The sequence below is a fragment of the Aspergillus fijiensis genome, assembly GCF_003184825.1.
Source record: "Aspergillus fijiensis CBS 313.89 unplaced genomic scaffold BO72scaffold_27, whole genome shotgun sequence".
NCBI classification, from domain to species: Eukaryota; Fungi; Ascomycota; class Eurotiomycetes; order Eurotiales; family Aspergillaceae; genus Aspergillus; species Aspergillus fijiensis.
The window spans coordinates 196091-215225 of NW_024469003.1; the positions used below are offsets into that span (position 1 = coordinate 196091).

General features: G+C 53.4%; 6 protein-coding genes across 6 annotated transcripts; 3 read left to right on the top strand and 3 right to left on the bottom strand.

The window, feature by feature from the left end:
• Positions 1–418: 418 nt before the first annotated feature.
• Positions 419–1968, bottom strand: BO72DRAFT_496887 (phosphoserine phosphatase SerB; the record flags this gene model as incomplete). Its single annotated transcript, XM_040948661.1, has 3 exons — positions 419–733; positions 793–1050; positions 1108–1968. The coding sequence occupies 3 exons, from the start codon at positions 1966–1968 to the stop codon at positions 419–421; spliced, it is 1434 nt and encodes a 477-aa protein (XP_040800681.1).
• Positions 1969–3004: 1036 nt separating this feature from the next.
• met16 (phosphoadenylyl-sulfate reductase (thioredoxin)) lies at positions 3005–4377 on the top strand. Its single transcript, XM_040939047.1, has 2 exons — positions 3005–3423; positions 3482–4377. Exons 1-2 carry the CDS (start codon positions 3255–3257, stop codon positions 4228–4230), a joined length of 918 nt encoding a protein of 305 aa, XP_040800682.1. The 5' UTR covers positions 3005–3254; the 3' UTR covers positions 4231–4377.
• A 2920-nt stretch (positions 4378–7297) lies between these two features.
• sC (sulfate adenylyltransferase) lies at positions 7298–9878 on the top strand. Its single transcript, XM_040944836.1, has 6 exons — positions 7298–7552; positions 7634–7661; positions 7799–7981; positions 8224–8369; positions 8453–8522; positions 8594–9878. Exons 1-6 carry the CDS (start codon positions 7384–7386, stop codon positions 9720–9722), a joined length of 1725 nt encoding a protein of 574 aa, XP_040800683.1. The 5' UTR covers positions 7298–7383; the 3' UTR covers positions 9723–9878.
• A 123-nt stretch (positions 9879–10001) lies between these two features.
• BO72DRAFT_430338 (uncharacterized protein) lies at positions 10002–11894 on the top strand (the record flags this gene model as incomplete). Its single annotated transcript, XM_040943105.1, has 2 exons — positions 10002–11683; positions 11738–11894. The coding sequence occupies exons 1-2, from the start codon at positions 10062–10064 to the stop codon at positions 11892–11894; spliced, it is 1779 nt and encodes a 592-aa protein (XP_040800684.1). The 5' UTR covers positions 10002–10061.
• Positions 11895–12153: 259 nt separating this feature from the next.
• BO72DRAFT_125914 (uncharacterized protein) lies at positions 12154–15289 on the bottom strand. Its single transcript, XM_040939048.1, has 2 exons — positions 13703–15289; positions 12154–13644 (listed from the first exon to the last, which is right to left on the bottom strand). Exons 1-2 carry the CDS (start codon positions 15057–15059, stop codon positions 12413–12415), a joined length of 2589 nt encoding a protein of 862 aa, XP_040800685.1. The 5' UTR covers positions 15060–15289; the 3' UTR covers positions 12154–12412.
• Positions 15290–17633: 2344 nt separating this feature from the next.
• BO72DRAFT_448657 (uncharacterized protein) lies at positions 17634–18999 on the bottom strand. Its single transcript, XM_040944837.1, has 3 exons — positions 18512–18999; positions 18349–18446; positions 17634–18262 (listed from the first exon to the last, which is right to left on the bottom strand). Exons 1-3 carry the CDS (start codon positions 18698–18700, stop codon positions 17758–17760), a joined length of 792 nt encoding a protein of 263 aa, XP_040800686.1. The 5' UTR covers positions 18701–18999; the 3' UTR covers positions 17634–17757.
• Positions 19000–19135: the final 136 nt, after the last annotated feature.

The following is a 19135-nucleotide window of genomic DNA, read 5'->3' on the forward strand; positions in this document are numbered from 1 at the left end:
CGTGGTGCTGCAGCCTTCTGCTGCATACCTTGGTATGTACCCACTTGCTTCCTGGTTCACGCCAACCACAAATGTAATCAATCTTACTCGTTCGTTCTGACTCATGACTCTCCAAAAGCGTGGCTTGATGATGGCATGACAGAGACCCGGTTGGATAGGCACTCTCAAGCCGAGCCCCGGGCTATAAAAGCAAAGAAAAAAAAAGGTATTGGAAGAAAATAATCAAGAAGAAAAATCGACCGAGATTGTTGTTGCGTGGAGATATCTGAGCGAGAAAGTTTGAAAATGAGGATATTCGCTCTTCAATGTGTCGTTTCCATGTGTTCCTTGCCGAGTAGTTGGTGGGAAAATGATGGTCCATTCGATCGTTCGGTCATGGACAGTATTTACAGACTCCAGGCCTTGTGTCGTGACCGAATTATACGAGCAGTTCTTTGACATCATCCCGATTTAGTCCAAGCAGGTACAGGATGTCTACGAGGCTCTCTCCGTTGAGACGAGTAGGGGCCTCAAGCTGGACCTTGCTCTTGGCGCGCCAGGCAACTCCAAGCCCAGCCGCGTGGAGCATGAGCAGGTCATTGGCACCGTCGCCCACAGCAACGACCTGAGAGATCGGGATTCCGTTCTGCTCCGCGATCGAGTGCAGCAGCGTGCGTTTCTGGGCCGCGTCGATGATCGGGTATGATGGCACCAGCTTGCCCGTCAAGGTTTGTGTGGTGGGGTCGATTTCAAGCTAGCAAGGTCAGTTACTGTGCTACCCGGGCGGAACACATGAAACTCAAGGTCACGTACATGATTAGCAAAAGCATAGTCGAGGCCAAGCTCGCCAGCAAGCCACTCCGCCAAAGGCTGGAAACCTCCGCTCAAAACTGCCATCTTGCAGCCAAGAGTCTTCAAGGCCTTGCACAGCTCGCGTGCGCCAGGGGCGATGGTGATGATCGACTTCAGCTTCTCGAAGACGTCTGCGGGGACACCCTTCAGCAGGGAGACCCGCTCCTTCAAGGATGCAGAGAAGTCGAGTTCACCGTTCATAGCACGGGCCGTAATTTCCTGTCAGCTCGGTCAGTACAAAATTTCTTTGAACCACAGCATTCGACCAGGACTGACCGAAACTTCCTTCTCGACACCGATGAACTTGGCAATCTCATCGATGACTTCGTTCTGGATCAGTGTGCTGTCCATATCGAAGACGAAGAGGCGCTTGTGACGACGGAAAACACTCTCCCGCTGAAGTACGACCTCGACATTCCATTCCCGCTCGAAACGCCAGATGCTTTCATGTTTGCGAAGGTCTGCGAAGGTCAGGTATTCCGGGTTGGGGGGCGGGGAGAAAGTGACTTCCACCACCCGAGGATGCTCATTAGCCTCCAGGCAACGGTGTGAGGTGTTCGTGCGCTGGTAGGGTGTCGGAAGAGACTCGATGATCTGAAGGAAGTTGGTCAGGCATAGTTGCGACACAAATGGGCCGTACAAATGGTCGAGAGGCTCGGGCTCCGGCGCAGGGGGCTCCCGAGGGAGTTTCTCGATGTCGATGGTGGGGGCAGAACCGACGGGGACGGTGGGCGAGGGCAGCGTATCTCCCGGCTTAGCATGCGGGGAGGAGTCGGGGTGCAGGTGAGGATGAATGGGATCCGCAGATTTGTAGAAGATAGTCGCGACCAGTTGCTGAGTACCAGTCTGCAGAGGGTTGGCGTGGGAATGAAACATGCTGTGGATGATGCCGCTCTCAGTCACCTTCTCGGGGTCGGGACTGATGGGATTCGCCTTGAGGGACAAGGACGCGAAGGAGGACTCGGGGACATTCCCAACATTTCCAGCGTTCCCAGCATTTCCAATCACATTGCCGATAGTCTGGATGGGAACCGAGGGCTTGTATTGCTGGTGATCCTGAATGAAGGAGCTGCTGGAAAGTGTCTGTCGCAACACAGGCCGGGTTGGACGGGTGTTGGCGGGGTTAGGCGAGGCCATTGTTGAGGAGCGGTTGATATCTCGGGACTAAAGGAGATTGATTAGATGCGCGGAGAAGGAAGGCTGGCTCAAAGTGGAGTGGAGAGGGGATGTGATGGAAGGCCCTAGACGATCAAGACAGCCCACCAGCCGGGAATTCAACCCTGGAGAAGCAGAGATAGCAGCAAGGCGGACGAGTCAAGAAAAAAGCTGGCAAGCCGTTGTCGAGGTTCGTCGGTCGCTTTTCCCCTGCAGCATCCATTGGGGATCGGCGGGCACGTGGGGGGAGAAATGTCACATGATGAGCCGGGCCGAGGGGAAAAAGATGCCAGTTGGTGGGCTTGACCGCCCGGCAGAAATTATGATGGGTCCTTCATTCATTCACAAGCAGGCATCATCATCATCATCTTTGCCTCATTATGTGGGGTAGATAGATGTTTGCTATGCAAAACAACAACCACAGACTACTCCCACCATGACTAACTCAACCAGTATTCGAGTACGAGTACATGAGTAATCAATCGATGGATAATCATGGAAGATCAGGGTTGGTGTGTTACATTTATCATCATCATTCTTCTTCGTTCGACGCTAATTCGTTTTTCACAGCCCACGGGGAGCAAGGTGTCCTTGATCCTTGACACTTTGGATAGACCTGCACCTGCTGCGGGAAACGGAGTACTTTGACGGAACATGATTGATTTGATTTAATCATGATTACTCCGTAATCATGAGTCTAATCTGCATCATTCGTCTCCATTCGTCTCTCCGCCGAAAGTTCCATCAGCCAAGTGAGACAACCGGGATTCCTCCTCGGCTTTCGCGATTTATCAGCAGGAAGCTGACCAAAACGGCTGAGATAAGCCGGTCCGGGGAAGCGCAGGCACCGGCAGTGCAAGTATTGCGTGATTTCCCCAGAAGCCGAGAGAAGGATTTTTTCTGCCCTTCTCCCCATCGGGCAAGCGGTCACAGGCGATGTCGTGATCGCGAGCCCTGCAGAATGGCCCAGCAAGTATGGAGGGAAGAGGGCGAAAGGGAGAACGGACTCCCCGTTTTCCCGATGATGTCGTGATTGCCCCTGCCTGGTCCCTCTTATATCGGAGTCCTCGAGTTCGTCCTCTGTTGTGTCTTGTCTACATCATTCCTCGCCTCCTATCCCTTCTCTCGCCTAATCCGAATCATACTTCTTCAGGCCTTTCTCATTATCATACAAATAGACTTGTCTACTTTCGTCTTCTCCTCAATTCCATTACTTAACTTCTATCGCCCTTGCCCCTCTCTCTATATTAGCACTACTCCTAGTCAAGATGCCTGCCAAGATGTCTGACAACTACCCCTCTGATGGCGAGGCCATTGACTCCAGAGACTCTGGCTATGTCAGTGGCAGCTCGAGTGATGACTATTCTCCTGAGATTGTCTTCACCAAGCCACACTTGAAGTTCCTCAACAGACAATTGCAGTTCCTCGAGCCTCAAGGTCAGTCCGAGTTCTCCTGAGATAGCCCTGGACCAAGTAATTAACAACATGGATGCAGACGTCCTGAGATGGTGTGTCACTTCACTGCCTCACCTTTACCAGACCACTGCCTTTGGCTTGACTGGTCTGGTCACTATCGATATGTTGTCCAAGTTGGCTGTGCCCCGGCCTCAGATGGTCGACTTGATCTTCCTCGATACCCTCCACCACTTCCCCGAGACCTTGGCTCTGGTCGACCGCGTCCGTGAGAAGTACCCTTTGAACACCATCCATGTCTACAAGCCCCAAGGCTGTGAGACCGAGGAGGACTTCGCCAAGAAGCACGGTCCCCGCCTCTGGGAGAAAGATGACCAGTTCTACGACTGGGCTGCCAAGGTTGAGCCCGCCCAGCGCGCCTACCGTGAACTTAACGTTCACGCCGTCCTCACTGGCCGCCGCCGTAGCCAGGGTGGCAAGCGTGGTGACATCGACATCATTGAGGTTGACGAGGCTGGCTTGATCAAGATCAACCCTCTCGCCAACTGGTCCTTCGATCAAGTCAAGCAGTACGTCAAGGAGAACAACGTCCCTTACAACGAGCTCCTCGACCGTGGCTACAAGAGTATCGGCGATTACCACTCCACCCAGCCCGTCAAAGAGAACGAGGATGAGCGTTCCGGGCGCTGGAAGGGCCAGGCCAAGACCGAGTGTGGCATCCACAACCCCCGCTCCAAGTATGCACAGTACCTCATGGAGATGGAGCGTAAGCGCCAGGAGGAAGCCATTTCGCAGGCTTTCCAGACCTCCCTCACGACTTCTGCTCAATGATTCCATCCCGAGATCTGATTTTCTCTCTTTGCATATACCACGGCGTTCACATTCCATCGGAGGTTTAGCGGAGTTCACATAGCCTTGATATCACTCTTCTGCTCTTTACATACGACTTGCTGTTCCCTGGGCCTGGAATCTTGGGACATTATGTGTCATGAATTTTTCTGTCTGCTGCTTTTTATCCAAATGTACATAATGGGGACCGAAACTCATCCGCCCAACCCTGATCCTTCGGGACTACTGTACATACCGGGTCGGCGGAGAAATTTACAAAAGCACTCGGTACTTTAATGACTGCAATACATCATTCTATTCCAAGAAATTCTTTTCACATGTCACTGAATATGTTGCTTCCTCTGTTGGCTAGGAGCAGTATACGTACCCTTGTACCCACTAATTATGGTGCGGCCACGGTGGGGTTCTGTACCACGCAGGGTTTTCGTCTGAGACATTGAGCAATAAGCGGTGTATCCCAACTAATCCCTCTCATATCGTATCTTCCACACTGGGAATCCTTTTGTGTATCTTCGCGACAAGAGGTAGCTTTTGTAGACATGAACTACAGTGATTTACATGCCCATTTGCAATCAGCAATCCTGCAGTGACTTTCCTCTTTTCTTCGCTGAAATCCATCGCAAAAGAGTCTTTGTGAGGGTCTAGAGGCTGTCGCAGTCTCTCTCCCCAGGATTTATGTTTTCCTGCAACTGAGCACAAGAATGAGCTCGAGGTTGTTGGTATAGATGCACTCAAGGCTTGGCTGAGATACTTCATTCGAGATAGACAACAACACAGCATTGTCTTTACAATTAAGCGCTTCCATCTTGGAGAGGGGAGTTTGGGCTTCTGAAACAGTTTTGATGGACGATCGACAGTCGATCCTGGCTATATTAATGGAGTGATCAACCGACAACTTGGAATGGATTTGAGACATCCTGACACAGCCAGGGATCTTATCTTATCAATCTCATCTGTTTGTAGAGAAGGGTTACTGTACCCACCAAGTCATGCACACTCTCAGCCACAGACATATCTACACACTTCATGGACAGAAAGCAAAACCAGCCCAATTGATTGCTTTTGCGTGATGAACAGAGGTTGGATTAAGGCTCTTGTCCGGACTAACTAAGAAAACACAGGAGGGTCTAGCTCGTCTGGGGTGACGTATACCGAAGGGTCTTGTATCCACTGTGCAACAACCGTGTCAAGCCACAACGAACAGCACAACCCTGTTGCTGGACCATGATATCCAGAAGCCTTCTGTTATTGGACGGACCATGGGGACAATACTTGCGGATCCAGCCTGATCTCTTGATGCTACGCACTGCATGTCATATACTGCTAACCCATGGCAGCAGCAGCTCCTGGGACGTACGTAAGCTGAGAGTTGGGGCATGTCTACCACCTGCTTTGAAAGAACTTTTGAGGGATTTGGTTTTCAAATTGCAACGGTGCCAGATCTGTGGGTGGCGCATCTCAGGTTTCCAGCTGTCAGCCGTGTGCTGTGCCGCGTTGGACCCTGAGACCCTGGACTAGGCAGTCACGAACCTCATCGGAATGAGATGGACAGTTCCATCTGCGGGCCGCAAGGCTCAAGCGCGTCGAGGTCACCTGGGGATGGTTTGGATGAACCCCATGTCTCGGTAGGGTCTATGTGCTACCAACCCTGTCGACATAAATGCCTGGTATCGCATCATCTCTAGAAACTCGTGATACTGCCCACCCCAACCTCGACATTCAGAGAAATAGATTTGCCCAGTGATATTTCCTGGCACCCATGGTCATGGATTCACTTATAAATGATGTTAGACTCTTAGTCAATAGTTCTTTCATGAATGCAATTTAGACTCGATGATATGGTGTTGAATGCAAGTAAAGGTTAGGGCAAGCGGGTCACCTGAGCAGCAACGTGCCAAGATCCGCCCCGCGGATCAAGAAAAAAAAAATCCCCTCGCCGATGGCGTCAGCGATCACGCAAGCCGGACTGGGGATGTCGTGATTGTGCTGGGTACCCACGTGACCCACTGTGCCTGGGATCGGAGACGGGGAGGGGTTCAACTTGGAGGTTGACACCTGAAGGAAGCCTGAGCCGATCCGCCGATCGGAGGAGGCTCCTCCCAGCTTCGTTTCATCTCGGCTTTAAAGGTTGCATGAGGATCGTCTCGGAGCATCGCAATCATTCTGTCGGGATGCTGGGGCGCTTTCCTTCCGACACATCTATCTACGTGTACATGTTGAAGACCCCTGAAAATCATGGCTTTTTGCGGGTATGACGGTCCTCCATGCTTGCCTCGGATTGCCGCCGTGGGAGATTATGTGGCTGATACTGGAGGTGCACGATGACGACGCTGGTGCTTTTTCGGTTGCTCAGATCTCCGAGGGACTCGTGTCTTCGAGCAATTAGGGGGATTGTGGGGTAGAGGAGGAAGTCATGGACGGATGGGTGGATGGATGGGTGGTAATGAATCGATTGATACTTCGTATAGTTCAGAGATCCTTGATCAAGCAAACAAAGATGTGCCTTCTAGAAGCCGGCTAGAAATAAGGGTACAGGCATAGCATGCTCAGAGCCTGGAATGGCGCAATCGGAGGCAGAAATCCGTGCGACTGAGGGGCAAAAAGGCAAAAAGAAAAAAAGGAAGAAAAAGAAAAAGAAAGTCAGGTACATCCATCATAGAGTTTACAGTTTACAATTTCACCTCGACACAACAATTGACAAGTGACGAGGATAACATACGTAGACCCTCCCCGAACCAAGAGTCGGGCTGCTCCACCATCTGACGAAGCCTGGATTTCCTCAATTGTCTGGCCATTTTTAGTCTTCCATCCTATAGACGAATAGTTACTCCAACCTGGAATTTCCTTGGTCTTGTTCAACCAGGTTGTTTTAGTAGTAGTAGTAGTAGTAGTAGTAGTATCTTTTTTATCTCCGCGGGCATTTACTTAGTAACTTAGTTTTCCCCCCTCCCCTCCCTCTCGTCTTTCTTTTAACTTGTTCCCCCTCCATCCATTCCCTTCCTCTGCCCCCTCTCTCTCTCTCCATTTATAAACTTCTCTTCTTCCCTCACCCCCACCTCCATTCGGAGTTCCCTTTTTTTCCCTCCTCTTCCTCTTACATCCTCCTTTCTCCTCCTCACATTCCCTCCATTCACCATGGCCAACTCTCCTCACGGTGGTGTCCTTAAGGACCTTCTCGCCCGCGATGCTCCCCGCCACGACCAGTTGGCCGCCGAGGCCGAGATCCTCCCCGCCATCTCCCTCACTGAGCGCCAGCTCTGCGATTTGGAACTCATCATGAACGGTGGTTTCAGTCCTCTCGAGGGTTAGTCGGATATTCCAGGTCACTCCAGGTCCAATTGCTATTATTGGACCGCAAAACATTCGCAGGCTAACTTTAGCCCAGGCTTCATGACGCAGAAGGACTTCGACGGGTATGTGACCATTGCATCGCATTTACATGCTGCTACAAATCAAGCGATTCATTCGATAAAACTTGTTCTGTTTGAAGTCGTTGGGATACATTGAAAGCGAAGCAACCAGTGTGCTGATCGTCATCTCCGCTCTCTAGTGTTTGCGAGAACTGCCGCCTCGCTGACGGCAACGTCTTCTCCATGCCCATTACCCTCGATGCCTCCCAGCAAACCATCGACGACCTCAAGCTTAAGGCCGGCTCTCGTGTCACCCTTCGTGATTTCCGTGACGACCGCAACCTGGCCATCCTGACCATTGAGGACATCTACCGCCCTGACAAGTGAGTCAATACCCGTGTTGCTGTCTTGTGAACGTGTGACGACGGAAAAAAAAAAGTCTCCCGGTGCTCGCGATGGCCTGATCGACGTTTCGAAATCAAGTTGAAGCGGGAGTGGCATCGCTTGGCGTTCCGTCGGTCTACGGCAAGCGGGCGTTACAGAGTGCCGGGGACTTGCAGATAGTGGGTCTTGATGACGCGGTTGAACGGTTGAGCTAACCAGTGCGCTTTTACCCCTGATCTAGGACGAAGGAAGCCAAGCTAGTCTTTGGCGGAGATGAGGAGCACCCTGCCATCAAGTACCTGAACACCAAGGTCCAGGAATTCTACATTGGTGGCAAGCTCGAGGCTGTCAACAAGCTCAACCACTACGACTATGTCGGTCTTCGCTGTACGTCGTCATCACCATCCGTGCGCGGACACCTGAAACAATAATGCAAAGCGCCAGACTGACCTAGTGGACCTGATTTCTAGACACTCCCGCGGAATTGCGCGTCCACTTTGACAAGCTCGGCTGGACCCGAGTTGTTGCTTTCCAGACCAGGTATGTGTGGCTGATCTAGACTCTGTCCTGTTCTCCCTCCTTGTCCCAGAACCTGACTAACGATCAATCAGAAACCCCATGCACAGAGCTCACCGTGAACTGACTGTCCGCGCTGCTCGTGCCCGTCAGGCCAATGTCCTGATCCACCCTGTCGTCGGTCTGACCAAGCCCGGTGACATTGATCACTTCACCCGTGTCCGTGCCTACCAGGCTCTCCTCCCCCGCTACCCCAACGGCATGGCCGTTCTCGGTCTCCTGCCCTTGGCCATGCGTATGGGTGGTCCCCGTGAGGCCATCTGGCACGCCATCATCCGTAAGAACCACGGTGCCACCCACTTCATCGTCGGCCGTGACCACGCTGGTCCTGGTAAGAACTCCAAGGGTCAGGAGTTCTACGGCCCTTACGATGCTCAGCACGCCGTCGAGAAGTACAAGGACGAGCTTGGTATCGAGGTCGTCGAGTTTCAGCAGGTCACCTACCTGCCCGACACCGATGAGTACCGCCCCAAGGACGAGGTTCCCGCTGGCGTCAAGACCCTCGACATCTCCGGTACCGAGCTCCGCAACCGCCTGCGTACCGGTGCCCACATCCCCGAGTGGTTCTCCTACCCCGAGGTTGTCAAGATCCTCCGCGAGTCCAACCCTCCCCGCTTCAGCCAGGGTTTCACCATCTTCCTCACTGGTTACATGAACTCCGGCAAGGACGCCATCGCTCGTGCTCTTCAGGTCACCCTGAACCAGCAGAGCGGTCGCTCCGTCACCCTGCTGCTCGGTGACACCGTCCGCCACGAGCTCTCCTCCGAGCTGGGCTTCAGCCGCGAGGACCGCCACACCAACATCCAGCGCATCGCCTTCGTTGCCGGTGAGCTGACCCGCGCCGGTGCGGCCGTCATCGCTGCCCCCATCGCTCCCTACGAGGAGTCCCGCAAGGCTGCCCGTGACGCCGTCACCCAGGGTGGTGGTAACTTCTTCCTTGTTCACGTCGCCACCCCTCTCGAGCACTGCGAGAAGACCGACAAGCGCGGTATCTACGCCAAGGCTCGCCGCGGCGAGATCAAGGGCTTCACTGGTGTCGACGACCCCTATGAGGCTCCCTCCAACGCCGATCTCACTGTCGACGTTTCCAAGCAGAGCGTTCGCAGCATTGTGCACGAGATCATCCTCATGCTCGAGAGCGAGGGCTACTTCGACCGCAACTAAATTAGCGTAGGCGCTTTCGGAAAACTTTTGTGATTTTATTTTCTTGTATCATGGTATCATGTGGAATACAGGCAGGGCTTGTGAGATCCAGGGTGATTTAGAAGGACAATTGTCTATAGAGATTACTGGCTTTGAATATTATTATTGATTCCCCCACTGCATAGTAACTATGCTACTGCAATTGCTCTTAAGTAAGCTAAGCCCGATTGAGACAGAAATGCAAACACGCGAAACACCAACACGGCTCTTCCGTCTTTCAACCTTCAATCTCCGCATTTCAGTTATTCAAGTTCCTCCAACAACAACCACACAACTGTCACAACTCTTGAATCCCTGAGGATGTTGCCTCCTCGCATGTCCGTCTCTCGAATAGCGGGCCTGAATCGCCCGCTGCGATTGCCGGTGCTACACAGCTCTCGTCGCCTCACTCAACGACCATTTACGCAGACTTCGCGACAACTCGTTCTAGCCCCGCCGCCCAGTCGCCCTCAACTCGACTTCCTCACGCCCACCTCCACCAGCCTCCCTCTTCCCCCGTTGTCCATCCACCTCCGCCGTCATGTTGCCCGTCTTATCTCCACCGAGAGCCGCAACTATTACCGCCGACGCATCTCAGGCAGCCTCAAGCTCGCTCTCTCATTTACCGCCATCCTCCTCCTTTTTAATGTGGTCCAAATCGGCGTTAACCAAGCCGAGCTCGAACACCAATGGCCCACGCCCGACGAATGGTCGTGGAAGAACCGCTGGCGACTGCGGTCGGCGCAAGCGCACCAGAACCCGGAGAAAATCGGCAAGCTCATGACCGACTGGGCCATGGTCCGGAGTTTCCTGCGGGACCTGCTGGAACAGCTCGAGGATCCGGAACTCGAAGGCAAGGGCATCGTGGACCAAGCCGAGGGCGGATTCCTGGTGGATGGGGTCGGGAAAACGGGCTACGACATCACCGCCAAGAGCGAACCATGGCGCCGGGGCTACTACCAGGCGCTGATGGGCGCCGCCAAAGCGGCCGAGTCCCTCGAAGGCTGGATGACGGATCGCAAGCAGCTTGTCTCCGCGCCGGCCGAGTACGTCGTCGGGCCCTCCAACCCGCGGCCCAAGCCCATGCCCACGAAGCAGAAGAAGGTGCTCCACGAGGAGGACTGCGAGCCGGCCTCCCCGCCGCCGCAGTCCTTCTACGTGAAGATCCTCACGACGCGCGGCTTCACCACGGGCCAGAAGGTCGAGGCGGCGCTCGCGTACGCGGACTGGCTCGCCTATAAGGGCCTGGCAGCCACCGCGGAGGAGGTATACCAGTGGGCGATGGACATCGCGGTCTCCGGCACCACCACCACCAGCGACCCGATCGCGGTGGTGGACACGAAGACGGGCATCCTCCGCAACGACGGCCAGCACTTCCCGTCCGAGAACATCTTGCGCGTGTCGACGGCGCAGGCCGTCCACCAGGCCCGCCAGGGCAACCTCCCGACCGCGCTCTCGATCTTCACCTCCGTGCTCAAAGCCCGCCGCTCCATCCCCGCGGGCGTGGGCGAGTCCACCACCGCGTACACCCCGACCCTGCCGCGCTCGCCGGACCCCTTCCGCTCCTTCTTCAACAAGCTGCAGACCACCCTCCGCCCCGCCGCCTACCCGCCCCCGCCACCCACCGGCGACGCCCCGCCCGCCCGCACCCCGGCCACCGTCTGCGACCAGGCCGCCCTCATGACCTACATCGGCGAGATCCTCTTCGCCTCCTCCTCCCAGGAATCTGGCCTCGCCTGGACCCGCGACGCCGTCGACATGGCCGAGGCCACCATGCTCGAGCTGAACTCCCCCGGCTCGGACCCCGAACCCGTCGCCAACGTCCGCTGCGCCGACTGCCTCCGCGTCGGCCTCGCCAACTGGAAGACCATGGTCAACCAGCTCATCGCCCGCGCCGAACAGGAGGAAGATGAGGCCGTTGAGAAGGCCGCCCACCAACGCACGTCTTCTTCTTCTTCGTCGTGGTCTTCGTGGCTCCCCCGCAGCAGCAGCAGCAGCAGCAGCGAAAGTCTGGTGCAGCAGAAGATCCTCGAGCGGAAGCGCTGGGAGGCCGAGGGCATGATCCTCGATGAGCGTCGCGCCCGGCTCGACTGGTTGGTCGAGGACTATTCGCCCTACGAGGGCTTGGCGCCGAATGCGTCGCTCTTTACCTAGTTTTTTTTGGTTATGCTGGTGTTGAGATGAAATTGAAACATCTTGAACGTCGTTGGTGCTTGTGTAAAACATGAGCCTTGATTGCGGAAAATCTCGTGGAAATTTTTTTGTTGCACATGCATGCAGGTTGGAGTTCTCGGGTGGGTTTGGCGGTTGTATATTGTACATGTACATAGGATTCTTCTTTTTTACTCGAATTGTTCCAGATATGGGGTAAGGGGGTCAAGTGGTACCAGCTAGCACTAACTTATCATGGATGATCATCTTTCTTGGGAAGAGTACTGCTCCTCATCTATTTTGCCGGGGTAGGGAACACACAAAAAAAACTTTTCAGCTACTCTACTACTTCCCAGCTACGCTTCAGACTTGGAATTCCAAAAGAGTTGGCTTGGGTCGGGCAGATTTATTGACATTGCGAGTGCTAGTGCTAGTGCTAAGAGTACAATTGGGTTTGATATTATGATGAATTGCGCGAAAAAAGGATTGAACCACTAAAAGTCCACACCCAGGGATATCAATCATCCTCCGACCACGTTCCCACTCGGCAAGGTGATTTGATACTGATCGAAGTTCAGAGTGAAATTCCCTTTCAAGCCGGCTGGAGCCAGGTCGACGGCATGGATGTGTTTCGACTCCTCGTTGTATACGTTCGTCAGGTACAGCTGGAGGTCGTTCTCTGCGAAAGTGGCAGCAAACAGGGTGCCGGTCTCCTGGAATATGTACAGGACCGAGATTCGAGCGAAGTTCAGGGCTTTGCTTGTGATCACCGTCGTTGAATTGGAGGACGACGACGCACCCGCCGTTGACGTGGGCGAAGAACTTGCTGCTGTCACTGTCGAGGTCGTTTGAGATCCTGGATGACGGACATCTGTGGCCGTCGCTGCATGAGTGGCTGTTGCTGTGGCGGTGGCGGTGTCCGTCGCAACTTGCCCGGTCTTGGTCGGTGGAGTGTCGTCGAAGATGATCCCGTTCTCTGTAGCAATAGAGGCACGGGCAGCGAGAACTTGCGTGGGCAGATTCGGTGTGGCCGAGGTCGGCGGTGGTTGTTCGTAGGCAAATGGCAGTGGATTGGAGTTGGAAGATTCTGTCAGGTCGTACCAGGGAAGGAAAGCACGGCGCGATTTACTGCTGCTCGTCGAAATGCCGGAGAAGGACACCAGGCTATTCTCGGTCGTGCACGAGACATTATTCTGGCTGAACAGTGCCATGATAGTCGTCTCATCCAGTGTGATGCTGTAATCCTGCTGGGCGCCTTCGAATAAGTCTGGAAGGTCACTACCCATGGTGGCACTCTTGTTGTTGATCTTGGCTGTAACACAGCTGGCATCGCCGGCAGTTACGCAACGAGTGCCTGTAAAGCCATTGGCGCAAACACAGGAGCAGACATTGCCGCTCGAAACACTGACACCACCATTCTCACACGGTGTTGTCTTCGCACAGTCAGACCCGCTCGACTTGTGCTTAAGAACGACCAAGCAAACAGGGATCAGAACAGCGGCTAAGATGATGATGATGATAATGACACAGACAAGTCCGAAAAGCCATGGGGGCATACCACAGCAGCGGCGGGTCTGCTTTGGTTGGGCTTTTTCCTGATCCACTTCCCTGGGAGGCTCGTTGGAGTGGATTTGATGGAGCGTGGATCTTCGGAAAAAGAAAGGCCAGGATGAGTGAGCGCCGTCCTGTACCGCGGCAGGGGGTGGGAAAGATGCTAGAATACTCTGTATCGATCCCGAGTTACGTCTCTGGTCTGTTTGAACGTATTAGCATTCTGTGATATAAAGATCAAACACAACCAGGTCACTTACGAAAACGAGGATTTCCTCCATTGAGTAAATCATTTCTGCTTGCAGTTCGTCCATGCTCGAGATTAGACGCGAGTTTGGTCGCTCGGCGAATCAAATCAGGTAAGCTTGTTAAACTTCCACGAGCCTCTGCATCACGAACAGCAGTCATATTCAATCGAGGAGGTCGACGGCCCATTGGCCTTGTTTCGCTTATTGTCGGCGCTGCCTTGGGGAGTCCTCCAACCTCTTTTCTCAGGGCCGCATTGTTATCGTAGGGGCGAGCCAGAGCGGGATGTTCAGCACTGAGATCCAGCATAATCGGCGCTTTCTCCGTACCAAAATGTGTCGAGCCAGAAGATACTGTTGACATGCTATCGTTCCGCTCTCTTCCAGCAGCTATCTCTTTCAAAACTGCCACTGTGGCCGCTGTATCGGCCGTAGTTGGTCTGGCAGACGCTGGGGTTTTCTCCGATGGTGGTACAGGCGAGTTTGTACTGGGTTTCTGGATGGTGCGCAATGCAGGCTTTCCGCGGGTTCCAATACTTGCCTGCCTCAGAAGCGCAGGGGCGGCTACCTGCAAAGAATGCTGTGATCCACTATCATCGGAGTCGCCTTCCAAGTAAGTACCTAATATCTCCGACTCGGCTGGCCCAGAGCACCAACTAGGAGGATATGGGCGACTTGGCGCGTGAAGCTCCCTTGAGATCGTGGGGCTGTCGGGCAATTCCTCGGGAATCGGTGAGACGGAGGATCCACGATTATCAGTTGGTCGAGCTGCTGGCATCGGCGGAGCAAGGCCACCCGCCTTTTTCAGTGGAAATGCTGAGGAAGCAACATGCTCCGTGGGTGATGAATGAGCCGTCCCCGGCAGGTCAGTAAGAGAGATTGTAGCGACTGACGAAACTCCGGACTGTCTAAATAGGTCTTCAGTGGCAATGGATGCTCGGGGCGTCGAACCTGCAAGAGTGCTTGGGCTAGGGGGAATTGGAATTCTGATTGCTGGTCGCGGTGCATGTTGAATTGGGAGAGGTTGCGAGAAGGACGGGACAGGCCGTTTGATGTTTAGCGGGCTGGGTACAACGTCAACGCTCCTTTCCGAGTACACAGAAGGCGAAGGGCAGTCGGGCCGTGGGGGTCGCTGTGGTGGAGGACCTTTGGGAACTAGTAGTCGCGCGTGAGCGTTGGCTACGTCGATCTGCTGAAGTCCATCGTTGGGTAGGGGCCATTGTGTCAGATGAGCCGGATTGGTCCTGAAAGTAGACACTGGTTCTGGAGCTGGCTCGGGACGTTTTCCAGCTTTCAGCATCTCCCTTGCTCGTCGTACTGATCCTTTTCTCTCTACGGGCTCAGAGCCCGTATCCGCTGGGTTAGGTTCCATGTATTAGCGTGGAACGGGAGATGACAACTGCAGCAAGCGCGATATGATGTCGCGGTGAGTGAGTTCGATCCTTGCTAGCGCATAAAACAAGAGCTGGTACCGCTCTGCTGGCTGGCAACTGATCGCTGACGAAAGGTAACCCAGCCGCGGCGTCGATAAGCGAGCGATTGTAGACAGGTTGAGCGGGTGACGCTGATGGAAGTTTGATAAGTTGCGTCTGTCCGTTGCCTAGTAACAACAGACTTGGGATTTCAAAAGAAGGTGGATGTTGAGAATGATCGTAAGGGCACTCAATGCCTCTGGAGGGGACAGGTAAGTTCAATGTCGCAAGTCGGCTGGTGCACATTGTAGGCAGCGAGACGATCGAGGGTGCATACCACAAGAAACAGGTCTTACTCAAAAGAAAAGGAAGAAGCAATTCAAAGACTCTAAGTCACAAGAACATACTATAAGACTTGCAAAGTCTAAGAAGAATCCCCGGCTAGTCACCAAGCCCCTGAGCGCATAGAACAGAAATTGAAAATCAGCAAGCCTTCGTCATGATTCACCTAAGACACGAAATGGGAACTTACAGAATCTCCCACAAAGAAAAGAAGAACCGACCAAAGGGATCGAAAGGACCTCTAGCCCTTACCCCCAAGAGAAAAGAGCGGACGACTGGACAGTACGAAGTAAAAAGAGAAGAAAACAACTCCCAGCGCGTGTATAGACGGCAAGCAGGTCTTTGGGCGATAACGCCTCCCACGGACGGAAAGTCAGGCCCAGGGGTTTCCGGAAACCCAGCAAACCTAAAAGTCGGAGGGAGATACTAAAGACACTTCATTTCCGTGCTTTGCCCAGGGACTGGACTCAAAGCAGGGTGCGCCGGCGCAAACGTTTGGGAGTCACACCCGTTCAAGTCTAGGTGGAGTTGGAGCCAAAGCGATAGCGCGGAGACAGGCACGGGAGGTCGTTTGTGACGGAAGGGATTAGATCCTTAGGAGCACCGGATGACCTGCTAAACTGCTACTAGGCTTCAGGATAGTCTAACCGCCGCAGATATGCCGTCGTTGTACTCAATTCCCAGAGTGGGTGGTGCCTCGTTTCATGGAGATGCGCCGGACGCAACAAATCGACACCCGCGGGGATGATCAATTGATATGGATTAGATAGTATTTCTTTGTTTCAATTTGCTTTTTTCCCCTTCCCCTCGCTTGCAGATAATCTTGCACACACAATGCAAAGCGCTGCTGGATTATGGAGACACCAAGAGTCGCAAGATTATGCATATTCCAGTCATTTTGACCGGAGAAGTCGAATAGGCGAGACGGCAAGGACCATAGACAGGCCAGAAATTGAGATCCTGAGTAAACGGGAGGAGCTAAGGGACCGGAGCTAAGACCCATAATGGAGGAAATACAAGGGACGGCGAGCGGCCATTGGGCGGGCGGGGCACACCCAAGACTCGCAGAGGGACCAAAGAGCATGGCGGTTGACACTAGAGTCTCAGCTTGAGCAGAAGTGCCACTCGCTGGAGAGCGGCATTGCGGCCCTGGAACTTCAACATGAAACCAGTGAAGTCCATCCGTGGGTGAAGGTCCAATGATGGTGCAGAACGAACAACCGGAAACACGGGCGTCGGAGGCAAGAATCACGAATTGCATTCACTCCTCAGTCCGCAGAATGGGGAGAGTTCCACCAGGAATTCATGAAGCGAGTCAAGCGACGTGTGCACCGGGGGGTGGTTCGTGCCATGATTTGGTCCTGTCCTTCCAGCGGCAGTGCTGACGGCTCAATTCCATGGATCAGCATCATACTGCAATAACCATGATCATTATCATGATAATAATCATAATCATAATCATACAAACAAGGGCTAGTCGGATTGTTAGGCCATTCTCGCCAGGATAGTTGCTCGGGCACAAGGCCAGTTTGAGGTTAGCGAGGTACGGAACTCATTAAAATGATTAAAATAGAGTTTATCGCTTAACAGTCGCTGTTATGATGGTACGTATTGTTTATTGTTCTGGCTGGCAAAGATCATATGAGGGACCTGCCACGCGGGAAAGATGCAGGAGAATGGATAAGAATAGTTCCAGTCTCCTCTTTTTTCATTTATTGCGGGACTGAACCGAGTGGAGGGTGAATATGATGGATGATGATGATGATGATGATGATGATGATGACGAAGGGAGAAGAAGTAAGTTAGTAAACAGAAGAAGTACGCAGTAGAAGATTAGCAGGAGAAGAAGGGAGAGGGAGGGAGGGAGGCAGGCGGAGATGGAACTGGAAGAAGTCCCAGAAACAGGCCGGAAAAAAAACCTCAGGCCACAAACAAGTCTTTCTCTTCTCTTTCCCCCTCTCTCTTTTGCCCAGTGATCCCCTTTTCCCCCTATCTCTAGCAATGATGATTCATAGTCCAGTTCTAGTTCTAGCTCTAGCTCTAGCATCCTTTACAAGTTCACAACGCTATTATATCATTATCCTGGGTCCATTTGACTCCATTATCTGTTTACAAAAATAGATCGGGTCTATCGACAGGACTGACCACCGGCGAGATCCGACAATGTCTCTACAATTCCGAAGAATTAATTTGAAGGTGGAGCTGAGGTCTTCTAGAGCTCATTAAGAACATGTCCATAGCTCGCTGGTTCATATACAAAGACTCCATCTTCCGGCGTTCGTGTTGCGGCTGTGCCTGCGAAGACATCTTCACTTATTATTCTTGGCCTATCGCACTTCTTACCTTCTCGATCTGCTGCTCCACCGTGCGCATCTCAACAACAACATTGGCCAATTCCGAGACCCGACCCTCGACAGCTTCGGTGAAGGACTTCTGGGCGCTACGCAAAGAAAGGGGCAACAAGATTCCGTACCAGTAGATCGGATCCGACGACCGAAAACGCCTCTTCGCTTTCTTCGACTTCGTATCTGTCTCCGCTTCTGCTGGAGGAGTATCCGCAGCCATTCCTGAGGCAGCGGCTTGGCTTGTGCTTTCTTCGGCGTCTTGGGTCCCATCGTCTTCGGCATTTGCAGTATCTTCCATTGAAGAGGATTCGTTTTCGTCGTCCATCTCGGATCGCTCCTTGGGCTGCTCGACCGTGACGGATTCGATTGCGAAGCTATGCTGGAACCTTCCTGTTGAGGAAGTCTTCTCCAAAGTTTCTTCTTTGGGAGTCGAGTCGGCCCCCGAAGCTGGGTGGGAAGCCGCTTCTTGTAGGTTCCTGCATAGGTGCGATTTATTGGTTGGTTAGGCGTTCTGGTAGACAGGAGGACAGTCTCGAAGAAACTGAGGTGTGTTGGGACTCACACTCTCCTTGTCGCCTTCATGCGCTCATCGTAGTAATCTGCTCCGTATCTGCGCCCAGGTGAACAAGTAAAGTTCGCCTGCGCGAGGGAAATGAACCCCTGATGAATCTTAGCAATTGTCCGCCTGCGATGTATGGTTAAGCCATGCACAGTCGCAAACATACCGAGGACAGCCGGGCACCCAAGTCGGCTTGCAATTTTTGGTGCTGATCTAAAAGGTGAAGGTACCGCTCCAGCAAATCGTCCAGCATCTGCAGATGGTCCAGCTGCTGTTCAGGCTTCGATTCATTGGAGCCATGCTCCGTTGAGGGTGAACCATGGCGGGAAGCCGGAGGGGTCGGGATCTGCTCCATTGGGCTACAAGCAGTGTAAATGGAAGATCAGACGTGAGCCAGATAGCAGATCAGAGCGCCGATCAGCAGTTTGTTTTGAATATGACAGGCGCTGGTTGTGTTGGTGGAGGAGGACGAGAGGGGAAAGCTTGAAAGCGGCGGAGACCCCGTGGAGGAGGCCGGGCGAGCGACTAACTCCGTCATCGCAACCTCCGCCGAACACCAAAAGAATTTCCCGAGATTCTCCATTATTGTTCCCTGCCTTTTCTCTCCGCGCCTTATCCTCCTTTGGCCTCATTCTTCCCACTTCATAATTGAGCCTTACCTCTTGTGTCTCGTTGAGTTCATTGCGTGCTGAACTGAACACCTGTGAAAGTCTCCTCGGTACTGAAGACGTGACCCGGTCTTTGGTTTGCTTGCTCCGAACAGCTTCTCTTCCGACGCCACTTCGACTTG

Bases quoted from the DNA above. Each gene is read 5' to 3' on its own strand.
- met16 (XM_040939047.1), top strand. From the start codon at position 3,255: ATGCCTGCCAAGATGTCTGACAACTACCCCTCTGATGGCGAGGCCATT. The intron at 3,424-3,481 runs GTCAGTCCGAGT...ACATGGATGCAG, and splicing joins GCAGTTCCTCGAGCCTCAAG to ACGTCCTGAGATGGTGTGTC.
- sC (XM_040944836.1), top strand. From the start codon at position 7,384: ATGGCCAACTCTCCTCACGGTGGTGTCCTTAAGGACCTTCTCGCCCGC. The intron at 7,662-7,798 runs GTATGTGACCAT...TCCGCTCTCTAG, and splicing joins ACGCAGAAGGACTTCGACGG to TGTTTGCGAGAACTGCCGCC. The intron at 7,982-8,223 runs GTGAGTCAATAC...CCCCTGATCTAG, and splicing joins GACATCTACCGCCCTGACAA to GACGAAGGAAGCCAAGCTAG.
- BO72DRAFT_125914 (XM_040939048.1), bottom strand. From the start codon at position 15,059: ATGGAACCTAACCCAGCGGATACGGGCTCTGAGCCCGTAGAGAGAAAA. The intron at 13,645-13,702 runs GTAAGTGACCTG...ACGTTCAAACAG, and splicing joins TGGAGGAAATCCTCGTTTTC to ACCAGAGACGTAACTCGGGA.
- BO72DRAFT_448657 (XM_040944837.1), bottom strand. From the start codon at position 18,700: ATGGAGCAGATCCCGACCCCTCCGGCTTCCCGCCATGGTTCACCCTCA. The intron at 18,447-18,511 runs GTATGTTTGCGA...AAGATTCATCAG, and splicing joins TGGGTGCCCGGCTGTCCTCG to GGGTTCATTTCCCTCGCGCA. The intron at 18,263-18,348 runs GTGAGTCCCAAC...GCACCTATGCAG, and splicing joins ATGAAGGCGACAAGGAGAGT to GAACCTACAAGAAGCGGCTT.